The sequence below is a fragment of the Sceloporus occidentalis genome, unplaced genomic scaffold, assembly GCF_023333645.1.
Source record: "Sceloporus occidentalis isolate IW3139 unplaced genomic scaffold, rSceOcc1.0.p SCAF_14, whole genome shotgun sequence".
NCBI lineage: Eukaryota > Metazoa > Chordata > Lepidosauria > Squamata > Phrynosomatidae > Sceloporus > Sceloporus occidentalis.
This window is the reverse complement of record NW_028316994.1, coordinates 4,112,414-4,129,279: the sequence shown is the minus strand read 5'-3', so window position 1 is coordinate 4,129,279 and position 16,866 is coordinate 4,112,414. Positions and strand designations below refer to the sequence as shown.

Below are 16,866 nucleotides of genomic sequence, written 5' to 3'. Positions count from 1 at the left end.
ATTAAGAAATGAGGGGCAATGAAGATCTTCCACAAAGGGGCACGTAAAAAAAAAATGTGTGCAAGGTTTGCTTAAAGGGGAAAAAAATACAGATTGTCCTCAGTTGCAGAATCTGGGGCACTGTTTCTCTGGTACCCACTAAAGGCCAAAAAGAATTTGCCTTCCCATCCAGGGTCAATATTTGTTGGGGTGGGGGAGGAATGTGTTCCCACAATGCGGACAATGATGGGACAGGGAGGTAGAGGTGAACTTGGTTAAAAATAAATTCCCTTAGCTCAGAAGCTAGTACTGGCTCTCACTCTGCTGGATGGAGAGAAATACTTTGGATGCATCAACTTTTTTTGATCCAAGGTTCAGCTTTATAGCTGAACACACAGAAGAGGGAGATCAGATTTTTGAGCCAATGCTTTGTTTGCAGGGGTGGCTCAGGTGGGTGGGTGGGAATCATCCCTGCTGTACAATGCAAGAGTTAGTAAATGATAGCATTGCAGAGAACATTGTAATGCATGGAGCCATCAGAAGGGCATATACACACTGCATGTATATCTGTGTATACACATCTATCTGCAAGGTTTCATTTACAACTACAAGCAATTTATATAACTTATGCAAGCCAGAGACAAAAACTTAGGCCCAAGTGCATTTACCAGGCAATTAGTCCCATCAAACTCAATTTGGTTTACTTTTGAGTAAATATGCTTATGATTAGACTTATTTTTCTGGTAAATTTACTTGATACACTCAATGTTTTGTGACTTTTAATTAAATTAACATAACATAATTATTATATAGAGCCAGTGTGGTATAGTGGTTTGAGTGTTGGACTATGTCTCTGGAAGCTAGAGTTTGATTCCCTGCTTGGCCATGAAACCCAACAGGTGACCCTGGGCAAGTCACATATTCTCAGCCTCAGGGGAAAGCAATAGCAAACCTCTGAACAAATCTTGCCAGGAAAATACCATGATAGGTTCACCTTAGGGCTCCCATAAGTTGAAAACTATTTGAAAGAACATATAATTACTCCTCTATCCATACAAATGGAGATATATATGCAGTATGCCTTATGGTCGCCCTAAGTCAGAAACAACTTGAAGGAACATAGCAACAAATATACCTATTTACTATCTCCCCCTGCCTCTGTAGAACAGATACACTGAAGTAATAACTTTTTCCTTTGACCATATATTTCAAAAGGACTTATGAGATCCTTAAAAAAAATCAAAGTTGGGACCCTGGGCACATTTTTTAAAAAATTGCAAAGAACACAGATTTATAAAGAAGGATGAAAGGAGAGGAGAAGGCTTTGTCTCTTTGTGTGTATCTTTATGGACTGTCTAGAAGTTCTGTCTACGTAACACTTTTCCCACTCGGCAATACACAGGGGCATAAATGCAGCTATCAGATATGCCTGGGTACAGATTTTGTAGCCCTGGCTTGCCTAGGCATTGCTATAAAATATGTATGGTGGCATGTGGAGAGTGAATGGAAACTAGGCAAATGTGCCTTTGAATCCCAGGCAGGCATTTTATAGACGAGTGTGTGCATTTTGGACCATCAATCTATATTCCCAGTCCTGTCCATCTATCCAGTTGTCTACGCTTCTCATGCCCAGTCTGTATTCTCTCTCCCTGCTTCTTATTGGGGGGGGGGGGGGGAGGCATGGTGGATGTAGGCCAGACAACCTCTTTGCAGCCTTTTTTGTATGCTGCTCATGCAGGTAAATCAAACACTGTAGCGGGGGCATGAACCTTGGCTGCTCCCCCAGCCCCTGTTATTCCTCAGTAGCTATTTGTACCTCAACTCCCTCGCTTTCTCTTGCAAATTCAGAGAGACACCCACACCAGGATCTCCTATAGTCCTCGGGCAAATGTGTCTTAAATGCACAGAGCCTGAATTGTATTGGGAGAAGTGGGGGAAGAGAAATGATTTCATCTCTCATCCAGCTCCTCTGTTTATGAAAGCCCTCCAGACCCCATTATTCCACAGTGTCTGCCTATACCTTGCTTTCTCTTGTAAATTCAGAGAGACACCCCCCCACACACACACAGAGAGAGACACAGTAAGATCTCCTATAGTCCTAGGGCAAATATGTCTTAAATGCACAGAGCCCAAATTGTATGGGGAAAATAGAAGGGGGAACAGAACTGATTTCATCTCCTCACCAGTTCTTCTGTTTAATAATCTCCTGACTCAAGGCCCATCTGAATGTAGCATCGCTTCATACAGTACTAGCAGCAGAGCCCCCCCCAAAAAAGTCCCATGTCCTCTCTTCCCAGTCTCCCTTCTTGCTGTCAACTTTTTCTGGCCCAGGAGGGGAAAGAGGGATGGGGATGATGGGACCTGGGATCCGCCTTGCACCCTGGAGACCAGCTGGCCAGTGGTATAGGGGAGGCCTGTGGAAAAGGAGAAAGGGGGGGATTGCAAGGATTGCAGAATGCCTACTTGCACTGCAAACTCTGGGGCTTCCACACACTGCACTGCGGTGCCCCCTTCCTTCCCTCCCTCCCCCCTTCCTCAACCCGCTGCCTCTGCAGTTCTACAGACAGCAAAGCACTAATATTGTCCTCCAAGTCAAACTAAAGGGGGGAAAGGGAAGGAGGGAGGCCTGAGGGGAGAGAGGGAGACAGCCAGCACAATCCCAGCCCTCTTCACCTCCCCCCTCACTACTTTGCCAAAAAGAAAAGAGAGAGAGAGGGGAAGTTTTAACCTGTTTTACTGAGCAAAATTGCTTGGGCTGCAGAGATTGGGAAGGAAAGGGGGAGCAAAAGAATTGGAGGGGGATTTTTTTTAATGCAGTCCAGAGGAGGGAGGTGAGAGGAAAAGGCAATAAAAGGCTTGGAAATGATGAGCTGCAGTGTCTGGAAAGGGGGGGGGGGAGAGAGATAGTTTTCAGCAGCCTTGTTGGATGTGGGATGTGTATGGAGCTGGGGTGAGAAGGGATGGAGGAGGACCCACATCTGCATTGCTGTGGGTTTCTTTGCTCCCCCTGGATGGAGAGGAAATAGATTTGGGTTTGAGTGGATGGGGAGAAGAGGCAGCCTGCTTAGCTTTGCAGGGAGATGGGGGGAGGGGGTTGCAAAGCTGCAGTAGATCAGGAGGCTTCCCAAATTCAGGAAGGGCAGAAGGAGAGAATCTAGAGGGGCTTTTTGGAGGGGATGAGGAAAACAAGGGAGAAAATGAGACCTCGCTTTCAGGGCTGGGGGTGGCAGGGCCTCCTTAAGGATTGCAAAGCCCTCCTCCCTTGATAGGACCAGCCAAGCATCCTCAATCCAGCACTTGCGTGTCAAGGTACCTCTCTTGGTACACACAACTACACTCATTTGCACGCTCGGGTTCAGCAGGAGGACTTTCTTTGGTCCATTCAGTTATCTTTTGGCATGGTCCTAGCACATGTTTTCGAGAATCCCTCTTGCAATCCCCCCAAATACGCACTAACTATGCTGCATCCACACTGAAGAAATAATCCATTTTGGCACCACTTTAACTGCCAGGGCTCAATGCTATGGAATTCTGGGAGCTGGAGTTTGGTGGGGGCACCCAGAGAATACATTCCCTCCGACACATACTGCTGCAACATTCCCAGGGCCACAACTGCACATGGGTGCATTTGTAACAGGATCACAGTATGTGCCCCCCCTTTCTCCTCCCCAAAGAATCTTTCCCAACTGCCTGCAAACTTTTCAGTACCATGGATTGCAGCTCCCATCATCCCCAGGCATTATGGGCCTCTTTCAAGGGTGCTTTTGTTGTGCATTCCTGCACAACATGGGTGTTGTGTACTAGCAGGCCCTTGTGGATCCTTTCAAGCTCTAAGAGTCCATGGCCCATGATAATGGGAACTGCAGTCCAGTTCTTCTGGAGGGCCCCAGGTTGGTGCAGTCTGTCCTAACCGATTCTTCCTTTCCTTGCATGTCAGTCTGCATTAGCTCAGGATAACATATCCCCTGTTGGGCAGTTCTAGTGCCCTTTTCACATCGCTTACCATGTGTCTGACTTCCTTGCCTGTCCTTTGCGTGAGGTTTCACTGATGCCCTCAGTCTTTAAATCACATCTTTCCCTGCCTCCCAATGCTTTCGTTCCCAGTCTACCACACCGACACTTATCAGCCCCATCTTTCTTTGTGACAAGATCTGCCTTCCCATAGACATCCCTGCACTCAGGGCCAGTCACGCATCTCTCTTTTCACTTGCTCTTTATGCTTCCTGGCACTCTTGTGCCTCCTTGCCTGTGTGCTAGTGTGCGCAGTCTCAGTATCCCTTAAGCATATCACCCCAAAATGCCTTACACATCACTACTGTGTATTTCTTTTCAAGGTACTGTTCTCCTTATTCCTTTTAGTGCATCACCTTTCACTCCACCTCTTTGCTCCTTTTCTCCTAAGACAGTCATTTCAGCCTTCATCAGTGGGGTGCAAGGGAAGGGGGAAGAGATGTCTTTGAGGAGGGACTCAGGATTCACAATAAAATTGAATGCGGGCCTGCTTTTGAATAAAGCTAAGATTCTATTGTATAAAGAAAACAGAATTAAAAAATTTAAAGCAATTTAATCCTGGCTACTTTTCTTTAAAAACTTTATGAAATCCCCCAGCCCCCATTATTCTCCAGTATCTATCTATACCTTGCTTTCTCTTGTAAATTCAGAAAGTTACTCACACCAAGATCTCTTATAGACCTCGGACAAGTATGTCTTAAATGTACAGAGCCCAAATTATATGGGGAGAATGGCAGGGGGGCAGAATAGAAATGATTTCCTCTCTCTATCGGTTCTTCTGCTGATGCATACGTAACATTCCCAGGGCCACAGTGTGCGGCCCCATCTCCTTCCGGAGGAATCTTTCCCCACTGCCTGGCACCTTCCCAGCATCTTGGATTGCAGTTCCCATTATCCCCAGGCTGCATGGGCCTCTTTCAACGGTTGCTTTAGTTGTGCATTCTTGCATGACAGGGGGCTAGCCTAGATGGCCCTTGTAGTGCCTTCCAGCACTAAAATTCTATGGACTGTTTTTTTATAGTCTTGTCACAGCTCCATGGGGAGAGGTGGATATTATTATTATTATTATTATTATTATTATTATTATTACTATAGACAAAGGAAGACCCATAATGGCAAAGAGCATATACTTTGCATGAACAAGTTCCCAGGTTCAACTCCTGGCATCTCCAGTTATTAAAAGTAATAGGACTTTCTCCCTCCGCCTTCTGTTTGTGTGTTTGTGTGTGATCCCTTTCCTGCCAGAGACCCCAGAGACCTTTCACAAAGAGCAGACAGCCAAGGACCCAAATGGACTGATGGTTTGATTCACTGGGCGCCAGTCACCACTCTCATTGAAAAACCAAGCCATCAATCCTTTCCGTAACTGATTTGGTATTACATCCCAATGGAATCTGTGGGATTCACTTTTAGCTAGAGAGGCAATGCTATAATTTTAAATGTCTGCATTTTATTTCTCTCCTGTTACTTCCTCTTTCCTTCCTTTCTCGTCTCTATTGCTAGCCACATATATATCTGTAAGCTCCTAGGAACAGGGACCCACTCTGTCTGGGTTATTTTTTTAACATCTATTTCATTGTTTTTGCTTTGCGTATTTACTTCCTTAAACTGATTTCTCCCCATACCCTTGTTCTTCTCTTATCCTTCCTTTGTTGTTGCCTCTGCTATCAGGCTTTTGGGTTTGTAAGCTCCTAGGGGACAGGGACTTTCTTTGGTTTGCTGACTTGACTTCTTCGCAAAGTGCCACCAGTTTGCGCCCACAACATTTCACTATGATCACGGCAAGATACTAACTGCTGCAAAGAGGAAGGACTATGGAAACCATGCCTTATGAGGAGAGCCTTAGGGACTGAGTATGTTTAGCCTGGAGAAGAGAAGGTTGAGTGGTGATACGATAGCCCTGTTTAAATGTTTGAAAGGATGGCATACTGAAGATGGATCAAATTTGTTTTCTGCTGCTCCAGAGAATAGGACCCAGAGCAATGGATCCAAACTACATGGAAAGAGATTCCACCTCAACATTAGGAAGAACTTCATGACAGTAAGAGCTATTCAACAGCAGGATACACTCCTCCGGCGTGTGGCGGAGTGTCCTTTGGAGGTTTTTAAACAGAGGCTGGCTGGGCTATCTGTTGGGGGTGCTTTGATTGTGATTTCCTGCATGGCAGGGGGTTGGACTGGATGACCCTTGGGGTCCCTCTATGATTCAAAGGTGCTCTGACTACGAAACCAGGATCCACCAAATCAAGTGATACCTTGACTGGCCCACCCAAATGCACCAAATACAGGTTGCTTGCAACATCTATTCTCTTTCTCTCCTTCCTTCTCTGTTTGCCACACTTTCATTCTTTCGCCTTCATTCCCAGCCCTTCCTCTTTCGCCCTTTCTTTCTAGACTTCCTCCACAGCCTCTCAGGATCGCAACCTGTACTTGGTGCATTTGGGGTTGGCCAGTCCAGGCATCACTGTTTTGTGGATTTGGGATGGCCTTGTCCTTTGCTACTCCTGGATATGGCTTGTCAAAAACTAGAGGGACAAGATGGAATAGGAGAATTGGTGGGTTTGGGTTGCAAGGTGTAAAAAGAAGACTGAGAAGGGGCTTCCTTGTCTTGCAGTGGTTCCCAAACTTTGGTCCTCCCAGGGACGTAGCTAGGATTTTAGGAAGGGGGGGGGGTGTCCAGACTAAGTGCCACCATTATAATGGGGCTTGAGCGTGGCGGCGCAGCAGCACACTCCATTCATTTTTCTAATGGAAGGGGGGGTCTGGACCCCAAGAACCCCCCCTTGGCTACGTTCCTGGTCCTCCAGATGTTTGGACTTCAGCTCCCAGAATTCCTGACTGTTGGTTAAGCTGTCTGGGGCTTCTGGGAATTGGAGTCCAAAACACTTGGAGGACCAAAGTTTGGGAATCACTGCTGTGCCTGATCACAACTGCCCCCCTTGGAGCCTCCCTGGCCAGATCACCTAATGGTTAGAGACTCCCCTCTTTCCCCAACTCAGCCTGGCCATCTTGAAGGAGGGGGAGCCTCTTTTTCTCCTTCCTTCCCAGTCTGTCATTCTTTCATTCTTTCTCCTTCATTCCCAGCCCTTCCTCTTTCCCCCTTTCTTTCTAGACTGCCTTCTCTCAGAGGCTCGCGTGCCAGTTGCAGCATGGATGTGGTGCCTTGGTGGGATTGGCCCCTCAACCCTTTGGGGATTTGGGCTGCCAGTGTCCTTTTGCTACTCTGCATGCATCTGAGGAAGGAGGCGGAGGTCTAGGGAAGCTCAGGCTGACGACTTCTTTCTTTCAGTCCGTCTCAAAGGTGCTCCAAGATCTCTCTGCATCGCTGCTTCTACAGACTAACATGGCTATGTCTTTGAATTCGACTCAAGGCTATGGAATTCTGGGAGTTGGAGTTTGTTGGGCCCCACAACACACTCCAACTCCCAGAATTCCATAGCCTTGAGCCAGGCAAACCGTGTGATTCCTGCAGTGTGGCCGCAGCCTTGGAGAGACTCACCCTGGCCATCTTGGAGGAGTAGGGGTCTTCGAAGAGGGCCCAGACCTTGGGCTGCATGCCGGCCCACCAGCCCAGCTTCCTGCCGTCCTCCTGGAGGCAGAGGCGCTTGAGGTCGCCGCTCTCCTCATCCTCCTGGCTCTCGGGGGTCTCGAAGCTGTCCAGGGCCTCCTCGGCGTCGCGGTGCTGGCGGTAGTTCATCCAGCAGCAGGCCTCCACGTCGGTCTCGTCGATGCCCCAGAAGGCCAGCTCCTCCTCGAAGAGCGGCCCGCAGACGTCGGCCGGGCAGTGGAGCTTCCCGGTGCGGTAGTAGTTGAGCACGTAGGCGAAGACGGCCGGGTGGCGGTCGAAGAAGAACTCGTCGGCCTTGGCGTCGTAGTCGAAGTTGGAGCAGGCGTCGGGCTCGGTCAGCCAGGAGAGGCGGGTGCCCGGCAGGGTCTTGAGGGTGCTGCGGTAGGTCTCATGCCGGATGCCGCCCACGTTGATCACGATCTTGTCGTTGTCCTCGTTCCGGCCCATCTCCCCTTTCAAACATGACTTGGACGGAGGCTTGTTCCCAGACTTGCGCCCGCGGAAGGAGGACACGCACACTGAGCTCAGCATCGGAGGGGCCGAGGGGCGGGCCGAGGGGCGGGGCCCGGGCCCTGGCCCTCAAATCAGGGGGGAGGGCGTCATCCCAGGCCCCGCCCCCGGGCTCAGGCTCCGCCCCCGCGGTCAGGAGGGAGGGCGAAGGCGGCTCCGACGGGGAGGACGCGGCAGAAGGGAGAAGAGGGGGAAGAAAGGAGGAGAGGGCAAGAGGAAGAGGAGGCAGGAAGAAAAAGAGAGGGGAGGGAAGAGCAAGAGGGGGAAGAGGAGGAGGAGGAGTGGTGAGGGAAAGAGGAGGCTGGAGTTGGCCCGGAAGGAGCCCGCGGCGCAGCGCCGGGGTCTGCAAAGAGAGAGAGAGAGAGAGAGAGGGAGAAGGAAGGTGAGTGCGGACGGGCTCCTCCGCAGCCTCCTGCCATTCTCCCCAGCCCCGGACCCCTCCGGAGGAGCCCCGAGCTCCACCGCCCCCTTCCTGGGCTGGGACCCCCTCTCCCTTCCCCTGCAGGACCCTCGCTGCCCCTCCTCCTCCTCCCCCAGGAAGCCCCCTCTACCCCCTTGATGCCATGGCACCCCCGGGAAGGGGGCTCCTCCGCCCTGCCTGCCCTCCCTCCTGCTCCTCCTCCTCCTCCTCCCCCCTTGAGCCCCATCCCTTCATCGCTCCTCTCTGTCCTTTGCCACGGTCACCCCTTGGGCTTCTCTGCCTCCCTTCCTTCCCTTCCGGACATGATCGTGCTTTTCTCTCTCTGCCTCTCGGCTTGCCTTCCTTCCTTCCTTCCTTCCTTCCTTCTCGTCCTCCCACTCTTCCATTCTTTCTTCCCCGTTCCCCCCTCTTTCTCTCCTTCCTTCTCTTTCCCTTTTGCTTTCTGCACTTCGTTCTCAGACTCCCACTTTTCCTTCCTTCCTTTCCGTTCTCCCACTCTTTGTTCGCTCTTTCAATCTTTCTTCCCTATCCCCATCCCCTTTTCCTTTCTCTCCTTCCTTCTCAGTCGGCCACTCTTTCACTGTTTCGCCCGCATTCACATCCCTTCATCTTTCCCTTTTTCTTTCTGTACTTCGTTCTCAGCCTCCCCTTTTTCCTTCCCTCCTTCCACTGTTTCTTCCGGATCAAACTACCTTTCCTCCTCTGTTCCTAGTTCTTTTTGCCACCTTTTCCCATTCCAAAAGTTCCTATCACAAGCTGCATCCACACTGGAGAAATAACCCGGTTTGGCACCGCTTTAACTCCCGCTCCGGGTCCACAACAAACTCCAATTCCCAGAATTCCATAGCCTTGAGCCAGAAAGGAGTTAAAGCGGTGTCAAAACTGAGGGTTTCTGCAGTGCGGATGGTGCCAGTCTCCCGCTTCCGTGGCTCTCTTTTCCTCCTCCCTCCCTCTTTCTTTCCCAGAGAATCTTCACTTCCTCCTTGACTCCTTTCTTCCTCCTCCTTGGACTTTCCTAGCAGTATTTGCCCCCATTCCCACCCCCCTTTTCCTAACACCCGTGTCTTTCGCTCCCCACGTTACACGGGAACCCAAGGGCCACTTTTGCTCCCAGCGAAGAGAAAATAGCTCCCCCACTTTGGCCCCCACATTTCAGGTGTCATTGTGGCAAAAGAAGGGCATACTGAAACAAATGACATAGGGAAACCATCCTTGCCCATAGAGAATCATTGGAGAATACCTGCCCATAGGGAAACATAGGGCAAGTAGTCAATGATTCTCTGTGGGCAAGGATTCTGCAATGTTTGCTTATGGGCAAGGATTCGCTAGTGATTCTCAGGGCAAGGATTCTGCAGTGATTCCCTATAGGCAAGTATGATTTCCCTATGGGCAAATACTGTCACTTGTTTTAGTATGTACAGAAAAGATCCACTCGCATGGATTCAGGTGTAGGAGACTCATGCCTGCTTCTTGGCAGGGCCTTGCCTGCGGTGGCTTCCCCAAAACTCTCATCCCTTCTTCAGCTTAGCCTAACCTTCCTTCCGGACTCCTAGAGCACTTTCACACCCCAAATACCTTCATTCCCCCCCCTCAGGATCCTGCCCCCCCAGCTGCTGGGGTTTGCCTTCTGCCCCATTGGTGTTGTGGTCTGAGTGTTGGACTAGGACACTGGGAGACCAGGGGTTGAATCCCGGCTCGTCCATGAAACCCACTGGGTGCCCTTGGGCAAGTCACACTCTCTCAGCCTCAGAGGATAGCAAGGGCACATCTCCTTGGAACCAATCTTGCCAAGGAAACCCCAGGATAGGTTTGCTTTCCTAAGTCGGAAATGAATTGAAGGCTCACAACAACAACAACGGCCACCCATGGCTATAGGTCTGCCCTTCTGCCTTCCTCTCCACTTGCAACCTTCCATGGCCTTCCTTCCTCTCTGTTCATTATTTCCTGCACTGTCCTTTTTCTGCCTTTGAAATCCTCCCTCTCCCAACCTTTTCCTTGGTCCCCATCTTCACTCCCCGACCTTTTTTGGATGGTAACTTTCTGTATCTCCTAGTCAGAGTGGCTGCTGGCCATGGCTGTTAAATTGTCCTGGGAGTTATAGTGCACAAAGATTACTTGGCAAGGCTCTGTTTTCAAAGTCCTTCCAATGCCCTCCATTTCACCTTGGCCTTTCCCCAGGAGTCTTCCCTGTACCTCTGTTTTTATCCCTATGGAGCTGTGAACACCCCTGAGACTGGGCCTCCCCTCTCCAATTCCACTTGAAGGTTTTGTGGGTCTCCCCATGGGGGGCACCAAATGGGCCATAGCTTCCCTCTGAACTTTAAGCTGCCCCCATGCATTACAGGACCCCTCCTTTGTGGCCTTCCATATTCTCCATGCCTCATCCCTTGTTCTCCCCATCACCAATTCCCACAACTACTTCTTGGCTCCTGGTCCCCACCCAAAGCCCCAGAGCTACTTCTCAATTCCTGACCTATCCATCCCCACACACTCCCCATAGCTACTTCTCAGCCCCTGTTCTCTCCCCATAGCTACTTCCCAGCTCCTAGTGTAGCACTCCCCATTGCTACTTCTTAGCTCCTGATGTACCATTCCCCATAGCTGCTTCTCAGCCCCTGATCCCCCCCCCCCACTCCCCATAGCTACTTCTCAGCTCCTAGTGTAGCACTCCCCATAGCTACTTCTTAGCTCTTGATCTCTCCCCTCTACTTCCCATAGCTACTTCTCAGCTCCTGATCTATCCCTCTCCGCACACTCCCCATGGCTACTTCTCAGCTCCTGGTCTCCCCCTGCCAGCCACCATAGCTATTTCTCAGCTCCTGATCTCTCCTTTCTTACACTCTCCCCATGGCTACTTCTCCTGATCTCTTTCCTCCCCACCAGTCCCCATAACTATTTCTCAGCTCCTGTTTTCTTCCCTCTCCACCACTCTCCATAGCTATCTCTCAACTCCTGATCTCTTCTTTCCAGCACACTTCCTATGGATCCTTCTTAGCTGCTGATCTCTTCTCCCGCCATCACTCCGCATGGCTATTGCTCATAAGCATTACTTCCATCTTTGTAAATTGCTCCAAATCCCCTGCCTCCCACTTCTGTCTTTGCCAGCTTCCTGTCTGTTGCTTGGTTAATTTCCATTTCTCCCTGTAGTATACTCCACTCTTTCCCAGTCCTAGTGCCCTCTAAATGTGCAAGACTACAACTCCCACTATTTCCCAGATGTAGTAGGGAAGATAGGAGATGCAACACATCTGGACAGTGCTAGATCAGGGAAAACAGTCTTGGGCCTTCTCCATCCTTTCTCTTGGCTAGCTGCTACAATTCATTTAGAGTGTGTGTGTGTGTGTGTGTGTGTGTGAATATGAATATGCAGTGTCCTGTGATATTAAGAGAGAATTGGCACGGCAAGGAAAATGAAACAAGTTTGTGCTGATCCATCTCATTTCCTGGCTGTGAAATGAAGAAGTAGAGAAAGGGCAGTGGCGAGGTAGCACTGCTTTGTCTGTAACCAGATGCCCCCCAGATGTGTTGGACTACAACACCCATAGCTGCCTGTACTATGATGGGGGTTGTAGTTCACACCACATCTGGAGCCCACCCCCTGCCCCCATTAGGAAAGATTAGTCTAGTGCATGCAAGAGAGTGTGGGAGGATCTGTGCAAGCACATAATGGAGACTTAAAATACATTTGGGGCAAAAAATAGACTTCTCAAGCAATTTCTCCTGACCTGAATTTGCCTGCATTTCTCCACAGATTTATATTATCTATCTATCTATCTGTTATATTAGGTCGATCCTGGATAGGGTCTAAAGGCATATGATGTGACTACATGTTCCTGAAACTATGAAACGTGGAAGTTGGACAGTGTCTGGATGGGATACCACCCGAGGACTGGATGCCTTCTTCACAGCTGTGAATTCCAGAATGGAAGAAAAGTGGGAAATAAATATGATAAATAAATAGCTAATATTATGGATGTTTTGAAGCTATAGTGGTATTTGAAGAACAATTTTAAAACAGCACTAAATTTAGCAAATGAATGTTTAACACAACTGCATTAAAATGCATCTGAAAACCCACCACCTTTAGTTCTGTCTAAAGAGAACCAGCATGGTATAGTAGTTTGAGTTATGACCCTGGAGATCAGGGTTCGAATCTCTGCTCAGCCATGGAAACCCTCTGGGTGACTTTGGGCAAGTCACACCCTCTCAGCCTCAGAGAAAGGCAAGGTTTTGCTAAGAAAACCTCATGATAGGTTCACCTTAGGTTCACCATAAGTCAGAAATCACTTGAAGGCACACAACAACGACCAAGTTTCCTTCAAACAACTAATTAAATGATAGAATGAACGTTTTGAAAGGTTTGGTTCAGTTTCTTGAAATTAAGATGTTAAATTACATTTCTTACTTTGCTTTGCTTGCTTGCTTTTGCTAAACATTTCGATGGGAATGGGATCTCAGGAGAGAACAGGGCTGTGTATGCATGCAAGGCTACATCTATGTATGCAAGGCTACATCTGGAGAGATGGAGAATGGCATATATGGCAATGCAGTTCTACATATTATAAGGGGTTTATATGGTATGAGAATGAAAGCTTAGTTTGTGGTGATTTGAAATGTGTGCATTTGGAGCAGAGCCAGTACTGAAACACCAAAGCAAATATTGGCACATTTTGATTACCAAGAATGTTGACTTCATTTGTGGCTCTTCTTCCATTTTCCCTGTTAGTATAAGTGAAGTCCTCAGAGCAACTAGAGCATAAATAGCTTGTCCATCAGCAACAACTTGTTGGGACCTATCCTAGTTCTAACATAAAGTAATTAGAAGTGATTTGGGCTTGGATAGGCCATTAAGAGCCACGCACTTTACAAAAGACCTGCTCCTAGCAGAAATTAAAGGTGCTAAAGTTTGGTTTGATAATATTTGACACCAAAAATGTATGGGAGGGGTTGAAGGCTTTTGCTTTTTAAAAAATCTTGCTGGGGAAATAGCTATGGGAAATGTCATAATTGGTACTTTGTGGAAGGTAAAGAAAGAATCAGAGTGAAGAGAATTTGTTCTGAAATCCCTGCCTGAAAATGGATCTTTGTGTTGGAATGCATGTCTCTGTGAATATTTGTGCTGAAATGTCATGGTGTATCCAATTCTGTGTATCAGATTGTGTACATTTTGATGTAATTGTATTGGCCATGCTGACTGGGGATGAGGAAAATAGAAGTGTGACCCATCAAGGTGGGAAAAGCTACTGTAAGATGTGCAATGTGGTCGTATGTTTGTTCCACACTGTTTAGTGGATCCTAATCTCAGGTAAGTGCATAAAATTAGTTTAGATAGTTGTGTTTATGGAGTCTTTGCATGGCTCAAGATGTGTACAGTAAAGAAGTACTTGTGGGTAAATAGGATGTACATCTATGGCCTCTAAAGACTGGTGGTGCGTTTGCTTGTAAGTGTATTCAAAGGCAGTGTCCCACAGAATTTGGAAATGTCAGTGTTTTGTGACTACAGCACCCAGTATCCCTTAGCCAGCACACCCAAAGACCATACAGTCTGAGGAATACTGTGTGAGGCAATTGAAAAAGGTAATTTTCCCATGCCTTTTGTGATGGGGCAAAGCCACCAGTGAAAGTTTCAGAAGAAGCTATGGGCACTGAGGCAGTCAAGCCAGCTTCTGCAGAGAAGTGGCCTGCGCTGCAGAAGTAATCCAGTTTGAAACCACTTTAACTGCCATGGCTCAATGCTATGCAATTCTGGGAATCATAGTCTTGTAAGACATTTAGCCTTTGTTGTCGGAGAGTTCTTGTGCTAAATCAAACTACATATCCTATGATTTTGTAGCATTGATCTGCATCAGTTAAAGTAGTGTCAAACTGGATTATTTCTGCTGTACGGATGGCCTCCAGGTTAAGTTTCTCCAGAAAGGTAGCCAAAGTAGTCTGTTGACGAGCAAAGAGGTTTGTGGCCTGTTGTTTTTGGTATATGAGAGCTGAGGTGTGACTGTTCTGTGATTGCTTATGTGTGTAAAGTCAGTCTTGGGAGAGCATGTGAGAGCACATGAAAAGAAATAAGCACCTGTGTATGGACAAGAGCATGTCATACTTGTGTATATACAAAATTAAGAGAGCTTCCCCAAATCCTCAAAATTATAATTTCCAATAGAAGCCTTTATGGGTTTTTTAAAATTAGAATTTAAGCGTTTCAGAATTCAGAGCCTAGTTCTTTCAGTTTCAAAACCACCTGTTTTTGTTGGGGTTTTTGTGTGTGTGTGTGTGCAGGTGGTAGAAATATAAATATAAATAGTTTTCAACTGCAAGTCTTGCCAGTCAACACTGATAATCAGATATCAAAAGCTAGCCCTCCTCTTCCCTCATTCAAATGTTTTGTTGTTGTTGTTGTATGTCTTCCAGGTGTTTCCAACTTGTGGGACCCTATGACGACCCTATCATGGGGGTTTCTGGGGTTGAGAGTGTGTGAGTCACTCAAAATCACCCAGTGGGTTTCCATGGCTGAGTAGGGAATCATTCCCCTGGTCTCCAGAGTTGTAGTGTAGAGCCAGGGATGTAGCCAGGATTTTAGGAAGGGGAGGGGGTCCAGACTAAGTGCCACCATTATAATGGGGCTTGGGCACAGCAGCGCAGCAGCATGCCCCATTCATTTTTCTAATGGAAGGGGGGTCTGGACCCCAAGAACCCCCCCCCCCTTGGCTACATCCCTGGTAGAGCTCAGACCACTATACCACACTCCCTCCACACTGATGTATATGCTTAAAATGACTAGAACACCCTTTCCAAACATGATACCCTCCAGACAGATTGGGCTATAATGTCCACCATTCCCAGTCAACACGGCATATGCTGTCTGAGGATGATGATTGTCCTAGTTTGCAGGGAGGAAGGCCATAGTATCAGTCTCTCCGTACCTTGAGTACCACCACCTGCTGCTGGGATTGTTTTATTATTTAAGGCTGCAAACTTACTTGGGATTGGGCTCCATTGGACCTAATTTGAGTTACCTTTGGTAAAGTATAGGAGCTTTTCTGGGTGTTGTTACAATCTGTGTTCCTTATCAAATTCTTTGGGAGACAAAAAAGCTGAAAGGGGGGTTGATAACATTAATTAATTAATTGAGTCTAGTTATGCATTTTTAAAACTGCATTTACAAAAAAATAACCTTCGTACACCGAGGGCTTTTTTTTACAAAACTAAGAAATATTCAAATATATGCTTTTTGTTTTTTCTGCCTCAAAGTTAGCACCAGACATTTGGTTTTGATGAAAGGGATTCTTTTAAGCTTTGCTCTTTGCGACACGATGGCAAAGGAGCAAGGAAGTTGGGAATGCCATTATGTGTGAATTGGGGTGAAGTATTATGCAAGCGTGAGCTTATGTGTGTGAGAATGAGCAGTATGTAGAGTGTGCAAAGGCAAGAGCCTCTCTATGCTGTCTGTTGATTTCTCTTTAGTTGTTTGTATTATAATACTTGCCCATCTACATATGGAAAGGTGCATATTAGATCTATTGTCTTTCTCGCTGTGCTCCCCCCCCCCCCCCCCCAGTGTTGTGTGTCAGTCTGTCAGCATGTTTATTTCCCTTCCCCCTGGGAGTTGCATTTCTCTCCCTTTCTGATCTCACCTCCCCACCACCAGCAACTGGTTTTCTGCCTCCCTGCACCAACAGAACAATGGCTAGCTCACAAAAGCAAAAGCCCAAGGGGACGCCACAGGCGCTTGCAGACACCACACAAAACACAATGACACACAAACGTGTTGCCCTTTCTCACACTCATGCCTCCATACCCTTAAATCCCCTGTGAGGACTTCTGGACAAAGAAAGATAAATAAATAAATCACTGCTTGTGCGCTCACCCTGAGAGGCAGGCACCAGTTGGACACTAGTTGAAATCAAACATACCACACAAACAACAGACCTCCTGAGTCATAATCTCTCAGTCCCAGTCATAGACAAACAACCTCTCTCTCCCTCTCTCTTGGTCACACACAGACTGCCCACACACAAGCACACACACACCAGCAGCCTTCCTCTTTCGCACACCTTAGTGAACACCCTGAAATGACCACATAGATTGCAATTTCCTTCCTTCTTTCCTTCTCTCATTCCTTCCTTTGCCTGCCTGCCTTCCTTCCTTCCTTCCTTCATTCATTCTTTCATTACTTCCTCTGCCTTCCTTCCTTCCTTTCATCCTTTTTGCTTCTTTTTTTCTTTCCTTCTTCCAGCCTGCCTGCCTGTCTACCTGTCTACCTGTCTTCCTTCCTTCCTTCCTTCCTTCCTTCCTTCCTTCCTCTCCACACCTAAGGCCTTCTCTCCCTCCTTCCCACACCGCAGTGGCACACAGATGTATACAAGCCAAGAGTCCTCCTCCTGCC

The 16,866-nt window shown here is 47.8% G+C and overlaps 1 protein-coding gene across 8 annotated transcripts in view; it reads right to left on the bottom strand.

The window, feature by feature from the left end:
• The window catches only part of LOC149303604 (voltage-gated potassium channel KCNC1-like), a 71,405-nt gene extending 63,286 nt beyond the window's left edge, over window positions 1–8,119 (bottom strand). For all 8 annotated transcript variants that reach the window (XR_016271959.1, XR_016271961.1, XR_016271962.1 and 5 more), the window contains exon 1: window positions 7,490–8,119. Coding sequence is in view for 4 of the 8 variants with exons in the window: in XM_089480129.1 (XP_089336255.1) it covers window positions 7,490–8,089 (600 nt within the window). In the remaining 4 variants the exon portion in view is untranslated. The remainder of the gene's footprint in view (window positions 1–7,489) is intronic.
• Between the last annotated feature and the right edge of the window lie 8,747 nt (window positions 8,120–16,866).